This window comes from Schistocerca cancellata, chromosome 7 (assembly GCF_023864275.1).
Source record: "Schistocerca cancellata isolate TAMUIC-IGC-003103 chromosome 7, iqSchCanc2.1, whole genome shotgun sequence".
Taxonomy (NCBI): Eukaryota; Metazoa; Arthropoda; class Insecta; order Orthoptera; family Acrididae; genus Schistocerca; species Schistocerca cancellata.
Window position 1 is genome coordinate 64667898 of NC_064632.1, and position 21583 is coordinate 64689480.

A 21583-nucleotide genomic window follows, 5' to 3' on the forward strand; every position below is an offset into this window, starting at 1 on the left:
AAACTAACATTCTGCCACCAACATAAACAAGCTTGAATTATTATTACTGTAGGGGGGAGGAGCAGTGCGAGGGAACAAGCTCCGCCTCCTCCTCGCAGGGCAACGAGCCTGCACCTGTGCTCTGTGTTTCTGCAATAGCAAAATTGACTCAGGGATTGCAGATAACTTATGATGTTGTGGGGGCTGTAATAGAAAATGGATCAGGATTAGTCTTTTCACTCATTTCAAAATAAGAAAACAGTGAGCAATGCACAACAGAATGCTTCCGGTAATGGCTACCTCACAATTGCTTGCTGAGGTTGGCAGACTGTCATAAATGAGGTAGTTAAAGCCCAACCGCTATTAGCATTTGATGCAACCATGGTATAAAACTCTACCACCTAAAGCTGCCATATTAAAAGTGTCCACATTATATCAACTTCTGAATTTCAGCTAGTGGGCCAAAGTACATGTTTCTTTGCTCTAAGATGCAACTCCCATAATTGAGTCATACTTTACATTACATGGCTTGTATCATATAATACGAATCAGCTGCCCACAATTGGTATGGCACCAGAGCATCAAATGTGCTTTTTATTTTGCAGACATGTTACACACTTTATCTTTCCAAATAGAGCTTCACCAAGTGATGTGCAATACCAGTAACTGAAAATTGATCATGTTTTTGATGTTTAAATGCAGAAAGTAAAGCTGCTTCAAACTGTTTCGTATAAAGTAGTGCATCTGGATACAGTTCACTGTGAAAGAGTGCGTATTAGGTAATTTTGCATTTTCGCATTTTATTGCAAAATGCAAATTTTTCAGGTGTCTGCTAATAACCAATCACTACTTATTATTCCACAGTCAGAAACAGGTCTTCAACTAACAGTTACCAAAAGCTGTGGAAAAACTGCCATGTAATGTAATACTTGGTATTTGTGGATAAAAGGATTCAATTGAACTATTCAGTGCACCAACCCAAAATCAACATCTGTCAATCAAAATGTATGTGGCCCATAGGTGATGACAGAAAAAATATCATTCATTCAGTCAAAATTAAGTTGAAAAATTCCCCAACATTTACTTATTATATTACATGCAAATATAACCAGTAATTAACACACCTCACAACTACCAAGAATCTCTCATGTTCTTGTATGTTTTACTTTTTTGTTACCAGTTTCTGTGGGAGAATGATAATTTAAATAAATGATTTTTTACTGACAGTAAACTACTGATCAGTAACTTCCAAATTTTAACAATTAAAAGTCTATTTACCAATACTGTTCAGTAAATTTATTTGGTAACAAAAAGATTTGTGAAAATTGCGCCAACATAAGAACAATTTCACAGTTAATTTAATAAAGACTGTATTTTTTTAGTAGCATTAGTAATGAAAATTAAGAGAAAACTGTGCATCAACAATACATTTTTATTTACATAATTTTGTTATTATTTCGTGTCAGTAACTGTGCTGACAACATATGTTCAAAAGTTAATTTTAGTTCAAGTTTAATACTTTCAGAAATAAAAACAAGTAGCAACACATGAAATCAAATTACAAGTAAACCAATGGAAACATTCCGATTCTTCGCCCTTCTGGTTCCAGTCAATAACTCCTGCTGCTTCTCCTCCTCTCTCTGTCGTCACCAGCCAGTCACTATAGTTCATCATCCAGTGCTCCTCTCCAGTGAGAAAAACAGATGTTATTTGCACATTACTTACAAACATCTTATTCTATTTCAACCTTTTGAACTGAGTTTCAGTGAGGATAGGCAACACTGTCTACATCTACACTTGCCAACTGTGAACTGAATGGCAGAGGGTACATTCCATTGTACCAGTTAGTAGGATTTCTTCCTGTTCCATTCACATATGGAGAATGAGAAAAATTATTGTTTGACTGCCTCTGTGCGTGCTGTAATTATTCTAATCTTATCTTCATGATCCATCTGCGGGTGACATACAGGGGATTGTAATATATTCCTAGCGTCACCATTTAAAGCCAGTTCTTGAAACTTTGTAATAGACTTTATCGGAGTGGTTTACGCCTGTCTTCAAGAGCCTTCCAGTTCAGCTGCTTCATATCTCAGTGACACATTCCCACGGATTAAACAAACGTGTGATAATTCGTGCTGCCCTTCTATGTGTATGCTCAATATACCCTGTTAATCTTATCTGGTACAGATCCCACACACTTGAGCAATATTCTAGACCAGTCACATGAATACCCCAGTATTCTACCTATAAGCTGAAGTTTACCACCTGCTTTAAGACTGAACCAATGTGATGATTCCACTTCATAACCGTACAAAGTGTTACAACCAGGTATTCGTTTGAGTTGGCCAATTCCAACGGACTCCCGTACAGGAAAACAGAAAAACTGAGTTAGATTGATGGAGTTAATATTGTAAAGTAGCACAAGTAAAGAATAATTTGCAAACAGGAATGGACCTACCACTGTAGTTGGAGTTATTATCTGAAAGATTCCTTTCAGATCTTACACAAAATACATTAAAAGTATAGTATCACACCATCAGTACTACCTATCCAAGCTAAAAACAAATGCACTAAAATATTTGAGATGTATAGCCACATTGTCAGCTTCTGGAAGACTGTCCTCAAAAGGAGAGTATACAATCTCTTAACAATGAAAGGGAGACATCACTCAGAAATGTAATTTTTACAATTTGCAGATAAAAAATTGCAGGATATATAATGCTAATTATTGCTGTATTGATTGATTAATAAATATTGTATTAGGCGTATTTGTATATTGCTTTTCACTGTTCCATTAATTCATAATTTAACATTGATATTTTGGGGTCAGTTATTATTGATCACCATTGATTAGACATTGATGATGAAATCAAAATCAACATCTATCATTGCCCATCCCTTGGACCACCAACTCTTGTGCCATAATTGGAAACATGTGCAGGATGTGTCTCATTTTGCCCTTGATCACAAAACACAGTGCCTCCTGAGACTATTGAAATAGGTGGTCACAGCTATTAGTTGGCAGAAGAAAGCATCAGCGTTTGCATATTGTGAGATAGTGTATAAAGTTTGTTATAATTATACTTACTGAGAAAGCTGGAAGCTTGGAACAGTGACAAACATAGTAATCAGGACTTTGAAGTTAGGGTTACTTTGCAACATGTACAGGACCAAATAAATTTGACATCTATTTTACACAGCTGGTGTACATGAATGTGCCCCTTTGAATGAAGTTTCTCATAACGATGAAAAGATTGTAATTATTTCAGATTTTTTTATTTAAGTCATCAGTATGTTCATCAAAGGACTGAAGACCATTATTACTTAAAATATGCCCTAAATATTTAACGCTTGACTACAAAAATCTAAATTTTTCCTGTGTACATCTTGCTACATTGGTTTGGAGGCTGTAAAAAATTATGCTAATTTTTTGTACTGCTGATAAGTAGCTCCTTTTATTGTCATGTCATCTAGGTAGTTCGTACATTGTGAACTACTATGAATGGACTTTTCTAATTAGCACTCACAGGGGTCAGATTGGGTTACAACCAGTACAGAAGGGCAGGAAGGATGGTGTAGCTGCTCTCTGCCAGAGCTTTGTGGGTTCAATCGACTGAGGAGGGAGACAGTAGTATGTGGTAGGTGAGGATGGCTGCACAAGGTAGACGAGTTACTGGCAGAAGTAAAGCTGTGAGTACCGGGCCTGAGTCTTGCTTCGGTAGCTCAGATGGTAGAGCACTTGCCCGCGAAAGGCAAAGGTCCCGAGTTCGAGTCTCAGTCGGGCACACAGTTTTAATCTGCCAGGAAGTTTCAACTCTTTATTATTCATCAAGCTAGAGCATACACAAGAGAATGTCCTCATCTGGTGTGCATAGCCCATCACCAGTGTGTGGCATCTTCATACTGGTGCAGTATAAGTCACACATACTGCTGCGAGGCAGTGCAGTGTTACCAGCAGCAGTGGCCACAGCCAGCTGAAGCTAATGCATCATTGTTGCAAACTGAAGTGACTGCACTCGGCACAGCTGACAGTCATTGCATAAAGTCTTAACTGGATTCTGTGGGCATCCCAGTGGGATTGAACCTCGGATCCCGAGGAGTATGCCCGGAGGCTGGCTGGAGGAGGCTGTCAGACATGACATGAATCCGGTGCTCTTTATCATTGAGCTCCTTACTGACTGTAGGATACGAGTGACGGGCTTATGATGAGAATTGTCCGGTGGGTGTGGGGGTCCAGTGGCACGGCAACCATTCTGTTATGGCTGCTGGCTCGGTAATGCCTGATGGTTTGATCAACACATGTAAATAACTCCCCAGATACCGTATGTCTTGCTGTCTGGTGGTGATGGCATGGACCACCAGCTGGCACAATGCTGTTTTTATAGGTCTTGCCACACAATGAAGTACTGTGTGAAGGCAATCACCCGTGATAAGCAGGAAATCTGGGTTCAAGTCCCAGTGAGGCACAAATTTTTGTGTGTCACCAATAGGTATGATTTCCGTGCCTAATACAACTGATGTCAAAAAGATTCATAATTGCGACAAAATTTTGTGACAAGAATAAACACTTCTTTCCAGGTATGGTGTGGATTAGTGGTCAGTAATGAGACTTACCTCCTGTGCTGGATGAGCTTTTACAGGAATACATTTATTACTTGAACTTACATATTCATTCCCTCCGGTTTGCAACTCTTTCCTCATTGCAGCAGCCATACCTTCTCCTTTAATTTGTTGCTTCTTTCCACTCAAATTGGTACAAACATTTACCACCTCCACCATTTTATCGAACAGTGAGGAGTAAGTGCGTTAAACGTAGCACCTTTCAAGTGTTAACAGCAGTGGCTGTCGAGCTGTGCATTTGGTACTAAATTTTCAATTATGATATTTTGAGCCTTTTATACATTGTTGGGCTTGGCATTATAATATAATAAAAGATATATAATAAATGTTTAGATACAAATGACATTCAAAAAGTTTTGCACAGTGATCTCTAATTTTTTTATTTTTTGCAGGAGGAGAATGAAATTTTTTGTGAACATACTTGGAACATTTTGCTATACTTTGAGCCTACTCAATGTAGCCTCCATCAGCTGTGACACATCTGGCCCAACATTCTTTCCATGATGTAAATGCACTTTGGTAGACTTTTACGCCATTGCTTGACACAGAAAATAAGGTCTTTCTCACTATCAAATGTCTTACCGTGCAGGTGGGCTTTCAGACGACCAAAGAGGTAAAAATTAGACGGAGCCAAGTCCGGACTGTAGAGAGGTTGAGGAACAATTTTCCAACCCATTTTCCTGATTTTCTCCTGTGTCATAAGGGCTGTATGGGGTTTGGCATTGTCATGGTGTAGTCTGATGAGCTGACGCTGAAGCTGTGGTCTGTGGGTCTTGATGGCATGTCGCATCTTGTCTGATGACAAACAGTAACGGTCCCGGTAATTGTGGAGACAGGTTCCAAAAAGTCAATTAAAATTACACCACACTGATCCCAGAAGAAGACGGCCATCACCTTTCGGCCTGCTGTTCATGAAAGTCTTGGTTTCTTCTTCCGAGCAGAACCCGTATGATGCCACTACATATATTGGGTTTTGCTCTCAGGTTCGGACAAAAACAACCATGTTTCGTCCTGGGTAATGACACCATCAAAACACTGTTTCCTCTCTTCAGTAAAGGTCTTCATGAGACAATCGCACACATTCTTCCTCATCGTTTTCATTTCTCTTGTCAATAATCTAGGCACCCAACATGTACAGATTTTTCTGTACCCTAGTGGCTGTACCAGTGATACCACACTACCCAATGACAAACAAATCATTTCAGCAAGCTGTCGTGTCGTCATACATTTGTCATTTTGGATGATTTGATCAATGATCTCCTTATTCACATCACTCACTGCCGTTGGTGGTCTACCACATCATGGATTGTCCGGTAGAGAGAAATCACCTTCTTTAACACTTACCATGCTAAGCCCTTAATTGCATGCCACTCCCTGTGTGCTGGCTGATTTTTTTCTATTTTCAACAGACTTTAAATAGCTGTAAAGGACGTTTAGTTAGAGATACATAAAAACTACAGGTATGGTTTAAAACTTTAATGTTTCAACTTCACATGGTTTAACAGTCATGTGTATGGGGCATATACGGTTTCCAAGAAGTGATGCGGATTTCTCCTCGATTTTGCGAAAATAAATTTTTGTCAAAAATTTATTTTTACTACTTTATTCAATTTAAAGAAGAAATAAATTTTGGATAGTGATTATTTGACACTGAAAAGACATTTGTTATACCATTTGCACATAAAGTATAGCTACATACTCATAAGCTATTTTGCATAGTGAACCATAGTGTGATAAAGCTTGAAGCACGGGGTGACACACAAACCTACATTACACTCACTGCAGTTATAAGAAGTATCTTTCCTTCCAGCTTTCCCAATAATGTTCTTTTGTTTTCCACTACACACTACACAACGTCTTTGTGCTTTCTTCTTCCCTTCTGCCATTTCCACACGGTTCGGAAAATGTTTCTGCAACAATCGAGCAATCATTGCAGATCCATGAGAATCCTCAATTCTCTCTCCTCTCTGTAACACTAACGCAGTGCAGACCTCCTGTATAAACTTAGGAGCGCTCAGTTTCTTCTCATTGATGCAATTGTGCAAAATACAATAATTGGAAACTGCCATAATTATACAGTGGAAGGCAAGCTTTCTCCACCGCTTCACTGTTTTGTGATCAAGTGCTCCATATGAAAGATCCTGATCTAAAAGGTCTACACCAGCTTTATGTTTGGTGTAATCCAGCACTGCCACTGGTTTCAACTTCTCATTGCCTTCTCTTGTAGCAACAGGCAACATTGAGGATGTGTGCCTGGTACTTATCATCCACACATCCCTCTTATCTTTCCATCGCAATGCATCATAATGCACATCGTTCTTGCGGCGAAATATTTGTTCACCCTTTTTGAGTTTACGCTCTTTGAGAGCCTTGGGCAATCCTTTTCTGTTTGGCATTACAGTCCCTACAAGACCAGTGTTGGCTCTAGCCAGTTCTTCGGCTAGCTGAACACTGGTGTAAAATCTGTCAACATATACAGTGTGGCCCTTACCTTGGAGTGAGCTGAGCAATCGCTTTACCACTGCAGAAGCACTGTTGTCCAGTTTATCGTCCCTTCCGTGGTAAACTTCAAAGTTGTATATGTACCGAGTTTTGGATTCTGCAAGAATGTATAGCTTCATGCCATATTTGTTTGGCTTATTAGCCATATAAACTTTGAAACCTACATGCCCTCTGAAAGGACACATACCTTCATCAATGGTTAGCGCTTCACCTGGCTAATAACTTTCTCTGAAATTCCTTACCAAATCATCCAGAAGAGGTCTGACCTTATGAAGGGCATCAAAGTCTACTTCACCTTTTTTTTTTTTTCTTTGAATTGTCATTTATGTGGAACATAGACAAAATATTCAGAAATCCGTCCCGCTTGGCATAATATTGGGGCAAAAATTGCAGCTAACCACTGGATCACTACACCAGTGACTGGCCATACTTGGCCTCTCACTGATTGACATGTGGAGGATAATAGCCAGAAACGACTTTGTTTCAGCAATTGTTAGCGTCCTCCACTGCTTGAATCTAGAATTGGGCCCTAATTTGTTTTGTGCTCTCAGTGTGGCTAGCTTCTGTCTAGCATTTAGGTTTGTTTGTTCCTTCATAATTGAAATAACCCTGTCATTTATAAAATGAGAAAAAAAATCTAAATATTCACTAGACTGACCGAGTCCTACATTATTTAGCACACCATGAGACCCTGTAAATAACAAAATGTTTGGTGTTTGATCCACTATCCTGTGAAATGTCACTCAATCTTGGCCTCTTTCGATGATGAGTGGGGGGGGGAACACAGGCGGTGGCTCACCTTCATCTGACGACAAATCTGTGTCTGAAATAATACAGAATGTAACAGCACAAATCGCAACATGAACTGTCTTGTTCTGCATCGATTTAGTAAGATGTTAGACTTACCTGGACTATCGTTATTTTCCGGCATTTCGTAGTCACTGTCACTATCGAAATCCGAAAAATCATCATCAGTAGGTTCAGCAAGTACTTCTTCAATCATTTTTCGAAGTTTTGCATCGTCATTTCTTGCCATTGTGAGTAAAAAGAAGATAAACAAGCTAAAACCAAAATACTAGCGCCAAAATCAACGGTAAACAAACGACAGGACACCACAGAACACGTAACATACGCGTGAAAAACACACATGAATTCGTTCGGAAATATATACGGATATATCCCAGTACTTCACTAGGTGCTGTGATCTAGCGCTAATATGATTAACTACAAGCGTTACAGGATCTACAGGTTGTAGCGGGAACGCTAACAATGCGTTTGAAACACTAAAACAATGTGGAATGCGGTGGGACGTAATATTACGGCGGCCGCATTTTCTTCGTTTCCGCCCACGACATAATATTATGGCAGCCGCGTGGTAAGTGTTAAACCTCTGCAACCACTGTTGGATACTGATGCAATCCACTGTGACCTCTCCATAAACAGAGAGCAACGTCCTGTGAATCAGTGTGGCAGAGTCATCGCCAGTCTTGAGGAGAAAACCCATCACTGACTGTTGTTGCAACCTGACATCTACTTCATGGTCCACTATGGCTCAACTGTAAATAAAAGAAAATACTTTTATACACCAGCTTATAGCTAAATGTTCCAAGTATGTTAACAAAAAAATTTCATTCCCCTCCTGCAAAAAATAAAAAAATTAGAGACGGCTGTGCAAAACTTTTTGAATGCCCTTTGTACATGGAAATAATGAGATTAATTTTTCAGTGCTTGTCCGAGCTGGGCTATGCCTGTAAATGGGTTCATATTAGTTCTGCATGGTCGAAATAGTCTTTCTCTTGCTGTAGATTTACGCTTACCAATTAATAACACCTACTTCAAATCGCCGTATCCACCTACAAAATCTTGACCGTGTACATCATTCCTCTTGCAATCGGATCTTCGTATTAGCTCCAAAGTACAAAGGTGGATTTCTTTTTTGAATTCTTCTATATTACAGTACCACTTGGAATAATAACACAATTTTTCACTAATGAAATATGAATGTATTAGTTCTTCTACACACACAAAAAATGCAGACTTTTTTCCTTATTCTCTCGACCCAAAATGGCTACCACTGATTACACTCTAAAATAATGTGTGTCTACCTTCGTTCATTAGCAGAGAGCAAGGCCCTCTTCTTACCAAGAAAGAGAAAAAACATTGTCTGTTTTTTAACATTTGAAAATCAAAAATACATGACAGTTTGCGCAAGCTCTTCGCTGGGCTACCACTTCATCTTTTCTCTTTGCCTTTAAAGAAAATGAAACAAAAAAGCAACAAATGCAAAAGGTACATCACAGCATGTAGATTCCATTTACGCAAAATGGAATCCCAGTAATACTGACGGGGGGAAGACCTGAGATATGGCCAACCAATTCAGCTCATATTTGGTATGTCACTTGTGTACAATCTTATGGCCAACCAATTCAGCTCATATTTGGTATGTCACTTGTGTACAATCAAAGACTCTTTTAAGTTTAACACCCCTCCACTGTTGAGAAAACCACCCCTGCAGTTGACATTGCAAAATCTACTCAAAATAACAGGAGTGAGGGATAATTGAAAATAAGGCTTGTTTTGTCATCGTATATGAGATTCGCAACAGCATATTTTCCTAGAGATTAAGGAAAGAAACTGTAATGATACCACTTATGCATCGATCAGGTAACCACTGCGCAATGGAAGTGCCATTGGCATAATAATCAAGGCATCAGGCTGGGGAGCAGAGAACCTGTGTTTGATTCTCAAATGCATTCTACAGTTTTTTTTTTAATTTATATAATTTCTGTGTTGAAATTGGTAATAATAAGAGAGTAATAAGGTAATCAATAAAAACTAATAACAGGGTAGGCAAATAAATTTCTCCAATGACTTGGATTAGAAAAGAATTGAAATTTTTAGCTGCACTGTATGAAAACAGTTCCAATTAATACTGCTGCCAATTCATCTCTAGTGACCACAAACAGCTGACCGCACAATGCTTGTTTACAGTGACACTGTACAAAACTTTATTTGAGAAGTATCAAGGTCTGAAAATTGAAATGTGCTTCTGGGAACCAAGCAGAAATTGCATGGATGCATCGATGATTCATAACGTAATTCATGATTAACTTTCAGCACTAACTTTTCAGCCAGTCCTTATATACATAGAATGTAGAAATTTGTTTTTGATAAAAAAAAAAATACTTTTTAAATGCAAACAAAGTCTGTTTTGTGCCAACTCATCAGAAGAAACTATTTAGTTACATGCAGGCTGCATGCATTAAATGCCTTTGGTGCCAGAAGTATATTTGCTCTGAATATTTATATTTTTATATTTATCCATGTTGTTGTTCAAAGGAAATTGAGGACACGTAACAGAATCGGTGAAAGAGCCACTGTAAAGAACCAGAACTAAAATTTTAATTCTTTATTAATTCAAGTCATTAAAAAAATTTACTTGCCTACCTTGTTATTATTCTTTATTGATTACCTTACTAACCCTCCTATGCCTACCAATTTAGATGCAGTACAAATGTGAATAAAAACCTGTAGAATTCGTTTCAGAATAGAACATGGCTTCTCCGCTTCACAGTCGGACACCTTGGTCGCTGAACCAGTGGTGCTTTTGTTGGGCAGTGTGTGCTGTGTGGCTACATAAGCAGCAGCCACAACAGTTTCTTTTCTTGACTTTTAGGGAAATATGCATCTCTGGACCCCACATATAATAATGAAAAGTGCTCACTCTATCCTTTCTGCCAACTTTGAGTCAATTTTGGGATGTGTTTCTCACAGGCAGGGACACACAGAGCCAAAATATCTTACAGACTCTCACTTTAGGTTGTATGCAAGCAACCGGCCAAATATGAGCCAAATCAGTTGCTGTGTCTGAGACCTCTTTCTTGTGAGGGAATGTAATTTATTCCAGGGGACTTGTTTCTGCTTGTGTCTTTCAATGCTCTGTCATATTCTTCTCACAGTATCATATGTTCCAGCTCAGAATTGCCTACTTCCTCTTCCCTTTCTATAATATTGTGCTCCGTTTAATTTCCATTATATAGACCATCTGTACTTTTCTTCCACTTCTCAGCTTTCCCTTCTTTACTCAGGACTGGCTTGACATCTGAGTTCTTGATAGTCTTACAGTTGCTTCTCTTTTCTCCAAATGTTTCTCTTAAGTTTCCCATAGGTAGCATCTATCTTTGCCGTAGTTATGCATGCTTCTACAGCCTTGAATTTTTCCTCTAACCATTCCTGTGTAACTATTTCACACTTTTTGTCAAACTCATTTTCTCCTTTCGTTTGCTTCCTTTATTGTATTTTTTATATTTTCTCCTTTCTTCAATTAAATTCAATATCTCCTTTGTTTTCCAGGGATTTTGCTATCCCTTGGCTTTTTAGATGTGTGGTTCTCTACTGCCTTCCCTATTTCTTCTCCCAAAGCTATTAATTCATCTTCTATTGTATTCCATACCCATTTTTCAGTCCAACGTTGCTTGATGCTCCCTTTGGAACTCTCAACAGCCTCTGGTTCCTTCAGTTTATCCAGGTCCCATCTTCTTAATTTACTACCTTTTTGCAATTTCTTCAGTTTCCAACCTGCAATTTATAACCAATAAATTATGGTTGTCATATTTCCACATTTATTAGCAACATGGTAGACTCAGTGTCAACTTGTAATTCGACAGAAATACCATTGATCATGTGGTGAGAATTAGTTTACACTGGTTCCCAGTCAGTGCTTCGGATGCACTGAAATAACATGGGGTGGCACATTGATTGCTTACCACCTCGTTCAATCATCCACCAGTCATCCCTTCCGATTGCGGGCATGACACAGTGTGTCACAAGAGAAGGAATCGTGACAGACATGTTTGACGTAATGTATGGGACACAATTTGTGTGTCTTATTACTGTGATTTTCTAACAGAAAAGGTATGGAGGAGTAGCCTGTACGTGGTGTCGTACCAACAGACGAGGGGACAATATGCTTTAAACCCTTGCACTAGAGCAACTAGCAACACTGACAGTATTTTATGACTACTTACTGTATAAACTATCATGTGATACATCGCTGCCTTTTAAGAGTGTGATGGCACATCTGATACTGATGTTGAGTGATTTTCATCAGATGAAAATTGACTGCAACGCTAGGCATTTATGAAATACACATCACTTGATGTGATAACTCTGCCTGTTTCAAGAGATTAGGCAATTTTTGTATCATACAAGATGTGATTTGAACCATCTTGTGCCTCACTCTATACTTCACAATCTGGAGCTAATCTGACAGTGTCGTTCCTGTAAGCAAATTCCCGTAAGGAAACTTTGCAATTTTTGCAAACAAAGTGATTGCTGACCAAAGTCTTACAAATTAGTGAGTCAGGGAACATAGTGTATTGATGCCTAGCAGGTACAATAAGTATCTATTGTCCACAATATTTGGACAAGAAGACACAAATATCAGAAAAATATACTATTAGGTACTTTAAGTGGGTGTAGTTTTTGACGACTTCACAAATAGTGCATCTTACTTGCCTTACAATAGAGCAGGAACCAATGAAGGTAGACCTCATAAGATTCCTATGCCTCATCAGAACTGGTCAACCACTGGACTGGAGGGGTGGGAGGAGCTGCTGGTTGCCTCTGTGCAGCCAGCATCTCAACAGATCGCTGCTGCTGCTGCTGAGTTAATAGGTAGCTCCGCAGCTCCAAAAACTTAAGTTCCATAATGAAATAGCCAGTAATGCTTGATAGGTTGAGTCACCATTTTAATGTCTCATGAGATACAATTGGTCAGTACATGTAAAGAATAAGTCTCTATCTACATCTATTCCCTGCAAACCACTATGAAGTGCATGGCAGAGGGTGCATCCCATTGTACCAATTGTTAGGGTTTCTTCTCATTCCATTCATGTAGGGAGTGTGGGAAGAATGTTTGTTTGAATGCCTCTGCACGTGCTGTAATTATTCTAATCTTATCTTCGCGATCCCTATGTGAGGTATGTGTAGAGGTTGGAGTATTTTCCTAGAGTCAATATTTGAAGTCAGTTCTCGAAACTTTTAAGTAGACTTTCTCAGGGTAGTTTACATCAATATTCAAGATTCTGCCAGTTCAGTATCTCTGTAACATTTACCCATGGATCAAACAAACCTATGACCTTTCATGCTGCCCTTCTCTGTACACGTACAATATCCCCTGTTAGTCCTATTTGGCATGAGCCCCACACACTTGAGCAGTATTCTAGAACCAGTCACACAAGTGATTTGTGAGCAATCTCATTTGTAGACTGACTGCACTTCCCCAGTACTCTACCAATAAACCAAAGTCTACCACATGCTTTACCCACAACTAAACCTTTGTGATCATTCCATTTCATAATCCTACAAAGTATTATACCGTGGTATTTGTATAAGTTGGCCAATTCCAGTAGTGATTCATTTTTATTTTAGTCACAGGATATTAATTTTTTTGTTTTGTTTTGTAAATTGCAAAATTTTACATTTCTGAACATTTAAAGTAAGCTTCCAATCTCTGCACCTCTTTGAAATCTCGTCAAGACCTGACTGAATATTTATGCAGCTTCTTTCGGACAGTACTTCATTATAAGTAACTGCATCATCTGCAAAAAGCCTGATTTTACTATTAATATTCTCTGCAAGGTCATTGATATACAACATGCACAGAAAGGATCCCAATAAACTTACCTGGGATAACCAGAAATTATTTCTACATCTGATGATGACTCTGCATCCAAGACAACATGCTGTGTCCACCAGACCAAACAGTCATCAGTCCAGTCACAAATTTCACTTGGCACCATGTACGCTCATATTTTTAACTATAACCATAAGTGTGGTACTGAGACAAATGCTTCTCGGAAATCAAGAAATACTGCCTCCCTCGACTCAAAACTTTCAGTATGTCATGTGAGAAAAGCGCGAGCTGGGTTTCACATGATCAGTGTGTTCGGAATCCGTGCTGGTTGGCATGGAGGAGGTCATTCTGTTAAAGATGCGTCATTATGTTTGAGCTCAAAATATGTTCTGAGATTCTAAAACAAATCGATGTCAAGGATATTGGATGGTAGTTTTGTGGATCACTTCTACTACCCTTCTTGTAGATGCGTGTGCCCTATGGTTTTATCAAAGAACTGGGCACAGTTTTTTGTTTGATGAATCTACGGTAGATTATTGTGAGAAGAAGGGCTGACTCAGCTGCAAAATCGGTATAAAATTTTATAGGGATTCCATCAGGCCCTGGAGCTTTGTTCAGTTTTAACAATTTCAGCTTTTCTCAACACCACTGACACTAATAATTATTTCACTCATCTTTTGAGTGGCACAAGGATTAAATTGGGGCAGTTTCCTTTGTAAAGGAATAATTGAAAAATGGAGTTAAGCATTTCAGCTTTTGCTTTGCTACCCTCATTTCTCGTTCCCATCTCACTGACAAGGACTGGGCACTAATTCTGGTGCCACTAACAACCTTTACATCCAACTAGAATTTCTTTGGGTTTTGTAAAAGATCATTTGACAATACTCTGCTGCAATAGACATTGAAGGCTTCACACATTGCTCTTTTGACAGCCAAACATGTTTCATTCAGGATCTGTCTATCTACAGTCCTATCCTTTGTTTTACAACTGTTACGCAGTAACCTCTGTTTCTTTAGGCCCGCAAAGCAGTGCTTGAGTTAAAGATTTCCAATCCATAAAAACTGACTGATATGTCGATGAACATAGAGAGCATAATGAAGCCTTGGTAATGTTCAAAATCTGTGCTAACACAGATATGAGGGCAAGTTACTTCACATTGGAAGTCACGAACCAAAATATCCGTAGTCAAAAGCTGAGATCAGTGTGAGTAAATTATGGAGAATCCAAATTGAATCCAAGGCAAAATCATATACACAGTACTGCTGGGGCAAATAACTGTAGGCTTCACAACCACAACCATAAGCATATGTGGTGGTCTTGTGTGCTGAGGGCTTCATTGGACTCGTCCACCAAGCAATGTCCATGACCCAGCTGTTTACTGTGATTACCTCTGCATACAAAGTGCCATGCCTTGTTAATACTGTCATTGGTCTTGTATCTTTTGGATAACTCTTAAACTGATTCTGGGTGATCTCCCTCCACCTCTTTCCTATCTTGCCCTTATGTTTCTCATGTCTCTTCCTGAGAAAGCAACTGTGGTTTAAAAAAACTGAGTGATACTGTTTCTTAATAATTTATTTGTATTCCTACCAGCAGTATCAGGAACTGTACCTCCTGTTAGTAAGTGCTGTCAAATGCATCGGTATTTCTCGAAATTTATTGTATTTGAGTAATTGATGTAACAGCTCCTCACTCCACTTTGACAGCACCCAACAAAATGTTTAGAAGTTGCTGACTTTATTTCTGAGCTGTTTGCTTTTTCTGCCTCTTCTGAATGGGTAAACATTATTTAATTTGGTTGTCAGCCACTTCAACAACTTCCTTCATTGACTGTGCTACTTTTTTTCCTCTGTCATGTTAGAACTGGCTCTGTTATAAAATTTCAAAATGTGCTGAGTTGTGCGCGTTATAATTTGGGCCCTGATTGTCAGCCACGCACTGATCAACAAAGAATTTCTCAGTCTCAGGCTGGAATTTTTCTCTGGTGGCAGCTTGCAAGCGCATACCCACTCGCCCCCTGCCCCCCCCCCCCCCACTCATTCTCTCTCTCTCTCTCTCTCTCTCTCTCTCTCTCTCTCTCTCTGTGTGTGTGTTTGTGTGTGTGTGTGTGTGTGTGTGTGTGTGTGTGTGTTTCCTGTCACCATTTAAGTGGCAAGAAGCATTATAAGCATGAAAGTTTTGTCATGTCAGCTGAATTTTGCAACTTGGGTAAACATTCTTCTGGTTGTCTCGCACGCAGTGTGATGTGAAGAACTTTGGCCCAAATTTCGTCATAGAGCAAATAACTGTAGGCTTCACAACCATAAGCTTCAAGAAGGGAATTGTTTTTAAATCTTTACAGAATAATCTTGCAAAGTTTTTATTGTTAGAAGTGTAAACCAGAAGAAACAACATCAAACCATCAAAAATTGCCACACATTGTTTTTAAACAGTGGTAAATCCAGGATGAAATAATGACAGTATTATGAGACGGGTAAGAATGCTGCTCACCATATAGAGGAGACTTTGAGTCACAGACAGGCACAATAAAAAGACTGCTATTCATTTAAGTTTTAGCCAAAAAATGTCTTCCAAAATAGGAAACACCCACACAGTGGCTGAAGACAGTGGTCAAATGCGTGTGTGTGTGTGTATGTTTCCTATTTCAGGAATAGTCCTTTTGGCCACATGCTTAAATGTACAGCAGTCTCTTCACTATGCCTGTCCACGACTCAGTGTCTCCCCTATATGGCGAGCAACAATAAATCATTTTATACTCACCAAGCGGCAGAAGGAGAACACACATAAAAAAGGTATTACATATGCAAGCTTTCGGAGGCAGTGGCTCGTTCTTCTGGCAGGAGGGTTGAAGGGGGAGGAAGAGGTGGAAAGGAAAAGGATTGGAAAGTTTTAGGAAAAGGGCTACAGTGCAAGAAAGTCAATCAGAGCCCAGGTCAGAGGACATTTACCAGACAGGATGAGAAGGAGAGATTCTTCTCACCCCATCCGGTAAGTGTGCCCTTGTGTCTGAAAGCTTGCATATGTAATACGTTTTTCTGTATGTGTGTTCTCCTGCCTGTGCCTGATGAGTAGATTTTTTTTATCTATCCAATTACATTATATTGTCACCATGGCAAACTATCCCTTACGGATAAGTGATAATTTTTCTGTCTACCCTCTCCTCAAAATTGAAATTTGTATCATGAAAACTGATTTTTTATACTTATTTCATATTTATAATAAACACTGCAGTTTACTTAAAAAATACTTTATTTTTAATGTATTGTAATCACAGTAAATTAATGTATAGTTTTTTTTATATCTGTATTTAATAGTGAAAATAACGGTAGTGCTCTGGAGTATGTTTATTTACCTTACTGTTTGCAATATTGGATGTTGATGATACATCTCTTCCAAAGATTCTTAATTGCACAGTACCATAGCTACCTCATTCTTCAGCTAGTACATGACATGAAGCAAAACTGTGTTTATCATGTCAAGTATATAGTCAACAGTGTGTGTGTGTGTGTGTGTGTGTGTGTGTGTGTGTGTGTGTGTGTGTGTGTGTGTGTGTGTGTGCGTGCGCGCGCGCGCGCGCGTGCCAGAGAGGGAAAGGAGGGGCTGAAAAGAGTACAAACCAGAATGAAATTTTCACTCCCCAGCGGAGTACACACTGATATGAAACTTCCTGGAAGATTAAAACTGTGTTCCAGACCAAGACTCAAGCTCGGAACGTTTGCATTCTGGAAACATTCCCCAACATCCTGTGGCTAAGCCATGTCTCCGCAGTCACCTTTCTTCCAGGAGTGCTAGTCTTGCACGTTTCAGAGGAGAGCTTCTGTAAAGTATGAAATGTAGAAGATGAGATACTCATGAGAGAAAAGCTGTGAGTACGGGTCGTTGTGCTTGGGAGCTCAGCCAGTAGAGCATTTGCCCATGATAGGCAAAGGTCCCAAGTTCGACTCTCGGTCTGACGTGCAGTTTCAATCTGCCAGAAAGTTTTAGAGTACAAACCACTACATGTAAAAAGAAAAGAAATAAGCAACAGCATAAGACAGGCAAGTAAATAGTCAACATTTTGCCGTAATTTTTCTTTTACCGAGAATGGGCACTATATAATTGAGTCCTTCCTCATTATAGCAAGAATTCATAAGTATGATATGTGGAACATGCAAATATTGTATGTGGTTTTCTCTCTGACATTCGTAGACATAGGAACATGTACAAATAAACAGTTAACATTCTTATTGTCTTCCAGGTAAGACACAAGAGTCTGGAATTGAAGCACCAAAACGCAAACGTATTTCAGTAGTGGATGATCTTCTACACAGCTACACTTCAGTTTTTGTGCATTTGTCATTTGGACCCAACAGTGTTCAGAAAAAAAAGTGAGATTTAGTTTTATTTTCTTTTTGTGTGTGTTTTGCTTAATTTTCACGAGCAGTTTATCTCATTCCATTCTCAATAGACAGTGCAGAATAATCAATAAGAAGCTGATAATGAATTATGTTGAAAATAAATGTGCATGTTTCATTGTCTGTGAATACTGTGATTGTTCTGTAAAATAAAATTTTGAATAAAGCACAAAAAGTGTATTTCATAAGAAAAGTAATATGCTGTCTCTTGTTTAGGATTATTATATGAAAAAGACTCCACTGCTTCTAAATGGAAACATTCTACACTTAATCCTTATGTCTGAAAGTAAATAGTGAATATTATCCTACCAAGATCTGTGCTGTTTAAGAAGAAATTCAGGAATTGGGAGCCACCAACATTCATGTTTTCTACCCCTGAAGAAGACCAAAGAGACATATTCAACAGCTAAAATAACACTCTCGCACTACCCCGTGCCCCCACCTCTCTCTCTCTCTCTCTCTCTCTCTCTCTCTCTCTCTCTCTCTCTCTCTCTTTTTCCATGCACAGTTCATTTTTAGCATGTATAGGAATTTTGGAGTAAAAAGACCTTCCTCATCTAACATGATATTACAGATCCAACTAAATTACTTCTGCAGAGCACATTGGCCTTCTTTGTCTCCTGCCATGGTACATGCTGATGTACAAGCCCAAGCCTTACATGGGCTGATCAAAGAAACATTTGTAATTTAATTGATATAGGAAAAAAATCACAAATGCAAATAAACCTCAGATTATTAATGAAAGTATTATAAATGAATCTGGATAAGAACCTATTAATATTTAAATCTTTAAATACTTTTTATGTTAATAACTATCTATATTTTTTTATTCACAAGCCTAGATGTGATTGCTCTTCCACCTAGTGGCAACAGGTCATATCAGATACGAAAGTGTGATTAATGTGAGGTCACATGGTGGACATGCAGTTCTACATCTGCATCTACACATGTACTGTGCAAGACACTGTATGGTGCATGGTGGAAGGTACCTTATACCACTAGTAGACATTTCCTTTCCTGTTCCACTTGCAAACAGAGTGAGGGAAAAATGACTATCTGTATGCCTCCGTACAAGTCCTAATTTTTGCTATCTTCGTGATCCTTATCCGAAATGTACATTGGATTGTTCTGCAGTCAGCTTCAAATGCCAGTTCTCTGCTTAAAGAAATTAAAAAAAAAATAAAAAAAATATTTGTGTTCCCTCCAGGGATACTCATTCGAGTTCACGAAGCATCTCCATAACACTTGCATGTTGACTGAAAATACCAGTAATAAATTGAGCAGCCTGTCTCTGAATTGCTTCGATGTCTTCCTTTAATCTGACCTAGTAGGGATCCTGATGACTCTAGCAGTAGTCAAAACTGGGTCACACTAGTTTCCTATAGAGTGTCTCCTTTACAGATGAACCACACTTACATAAAATTCACGCAAGAGACCATTGTTGACCGTTTGCCTTCCCTACTAACGTCTATGTATCACTTTGCAACATTATGCCTAGATATTTAATCAACATAAATGTGTTAAGCAGTACCTTACAAATCCTGTATTTGAACATCACAGGATTCTCTTTCCTACTCATCTACAGTAACTTACATTTTTATACATTTAGAGCAAGCTGCCATAGAAATTTTGTCTTAACTCATCTTGTATCCTCCTACAGTCATGCAATACATCATCTTCCAGTACACCGCAGCATTATCTGCAAACAGCCACAGGCTCCTGCACACCCTCTCCATCAAATTATTCATGTATACAGTGAATAAGAGTGGCCTTGTCACACTTCTCTGGGGCACTCCTGATGGTACCTTTGTCTCTGATGAACACTCGCCACCGAGGACAACATACGGGTTCTATTATTTAACAAGTCTGGGTCTATCTATACAAGGGCGAGGTACTTGAGGGAAATATTATGGAAATGGAAGAGGATGTAGATGAAGATGAAATGGGAGATATGATACTGCGTGAAGAGTTTGACAGAGCACAGAAAGACCTAAGTCAAAACAAGGCCCCAGGAGTAGACAACATTCCATTACAACTACTGGCAGCCTTGGGAGAGCCAGGCCTAAAAAACACTCTACCATCTAGTGAGCAAGATGTATGAGACAGGCGAAATAACCTCATACTTCAAGAAGAATATAATAATTCCAATCCCAAAAAAGCAGGTGTTGACAGATGTGAAAATTACCAAACTATCAGTTTAATAAGCCACAGCTGCAAAATACTAACACAAATTCTTTACAGACAAATGGAAAAACTGGTTGAAGCCGACCACGGGGAAGATTAGTTTGGATTCCGTACAAATGTTGGAACACGTGAGGCAATACTGACCCTATGACTTATCTTAGAAAATAGATTAAAGAAAGGCAAACCAACGTTTCTAGCATTTGTAGACTAAAAGAGTCAAGGGGCATGAAAGGGAAGCAGTGGTTGGGAAGGGAGTGAGACAGGGTTGTAGCCTATCCCCGATGTTATTTAATCTGTATATTGAGCAAGCAGTAAAGGAAAGAAAAGAAAAATTCGGAGTAGGAATTAAAATCCATGGAGAAGAAAAAAAAAATTGAGGCTTGCCGACGACATTGTAATTCTGCCAGAGACAGCAAAGGACCTGGAAGAGCAGCTGAATGGAATGGACAGTGTCTTGAAAGGAGGATATAAGATTAACACCAACAAAAGCAACACAAGGGTAATGGAATGTAGTCGAATTAAATAGAGTGATGCTGCAGGAATTAGATTAGGAAATGAGACACTTGAAGTAGTAAATGAGTTTTGCTATTTGGGGAGCAAAATAACTGATGATGGTCGAAGTAGAGAGGATATAAAATGAAGACTGGCAATGGCAAGGAAAGCGTTTGTGAACTAGAGAAATTTGTTAACGTTGAGTATAGATTTAAGTGTCATGATGTCATTTCTGAAAGTATTTGTATGGAGTGTAGCCATGTACAGATGTGAAACACGAACAATAAATAGTTTGGACAAGAAGAGATAGAAGCTTTTGAAATGTGGTGCTACAGAAGAATGCTGAAGATTAGATGGGTAGATCACATAACTAATGAGGGGATATTAAATAGAATTGGAGAGAAGTGAAATTTGTGGCACAACTTGACTAGAAGAAGGGATCGCTTGGTAGGACATATTCTGAGGCATCAAGGGATCACCAATTTAGCACTGGAGGGCAGCGTGGAGGGTAAAAATCGTAGAGGGAGACCAAGAGATGAATACACTAAGCAGATTTAGAAGGATGTAGGTTGCAGTAGGTACTGGGAGATGATGAAGCTTGCACAGGATAGAGTAGCATGGAGAGCTGCATCAAACCAGTCTATGGACTGAAGACCACAACAACAAAAACATATAACATCACAAGGAAACTGTCAAATAAGAAATGTGGGTGTGATATGCCAATGAAGGACAAGGAAGGAAAACTACTCACACATTCGTAAGACCAAGTGTAGA

At 38.9% G+C, this 21583-nt stretch overlaps 1 protein-coding gene across 8 annotated transcripts in view; it reads left to right on the plus strand.

Annotated features, from left to right (window-relative positions):
* Positions 1-18326, plus strand: part of LOC126091885 (F-box only protein 22-like) — a 486064-nt gene extending 467738 nt beyond the window's left edge. For all 8 annotated transcript variants that reach the window (XM_049907173.1, XM_049907177.1, XM_049907180.1 and 5 more), the window contains exon 10: positions 17977-18326. In XM_049907173.1, the coding sequence (XP_049763130.1) occupies positions 17977-18110 (134 nt within the window). In that variant the 3' untranslated portion in view covers positions 18111-18326. The remainder of the gene's footprint in view (positions 1-17976) is intronic.
* Positions 18327-21583: the final 3257 nt, after the last annotated feature.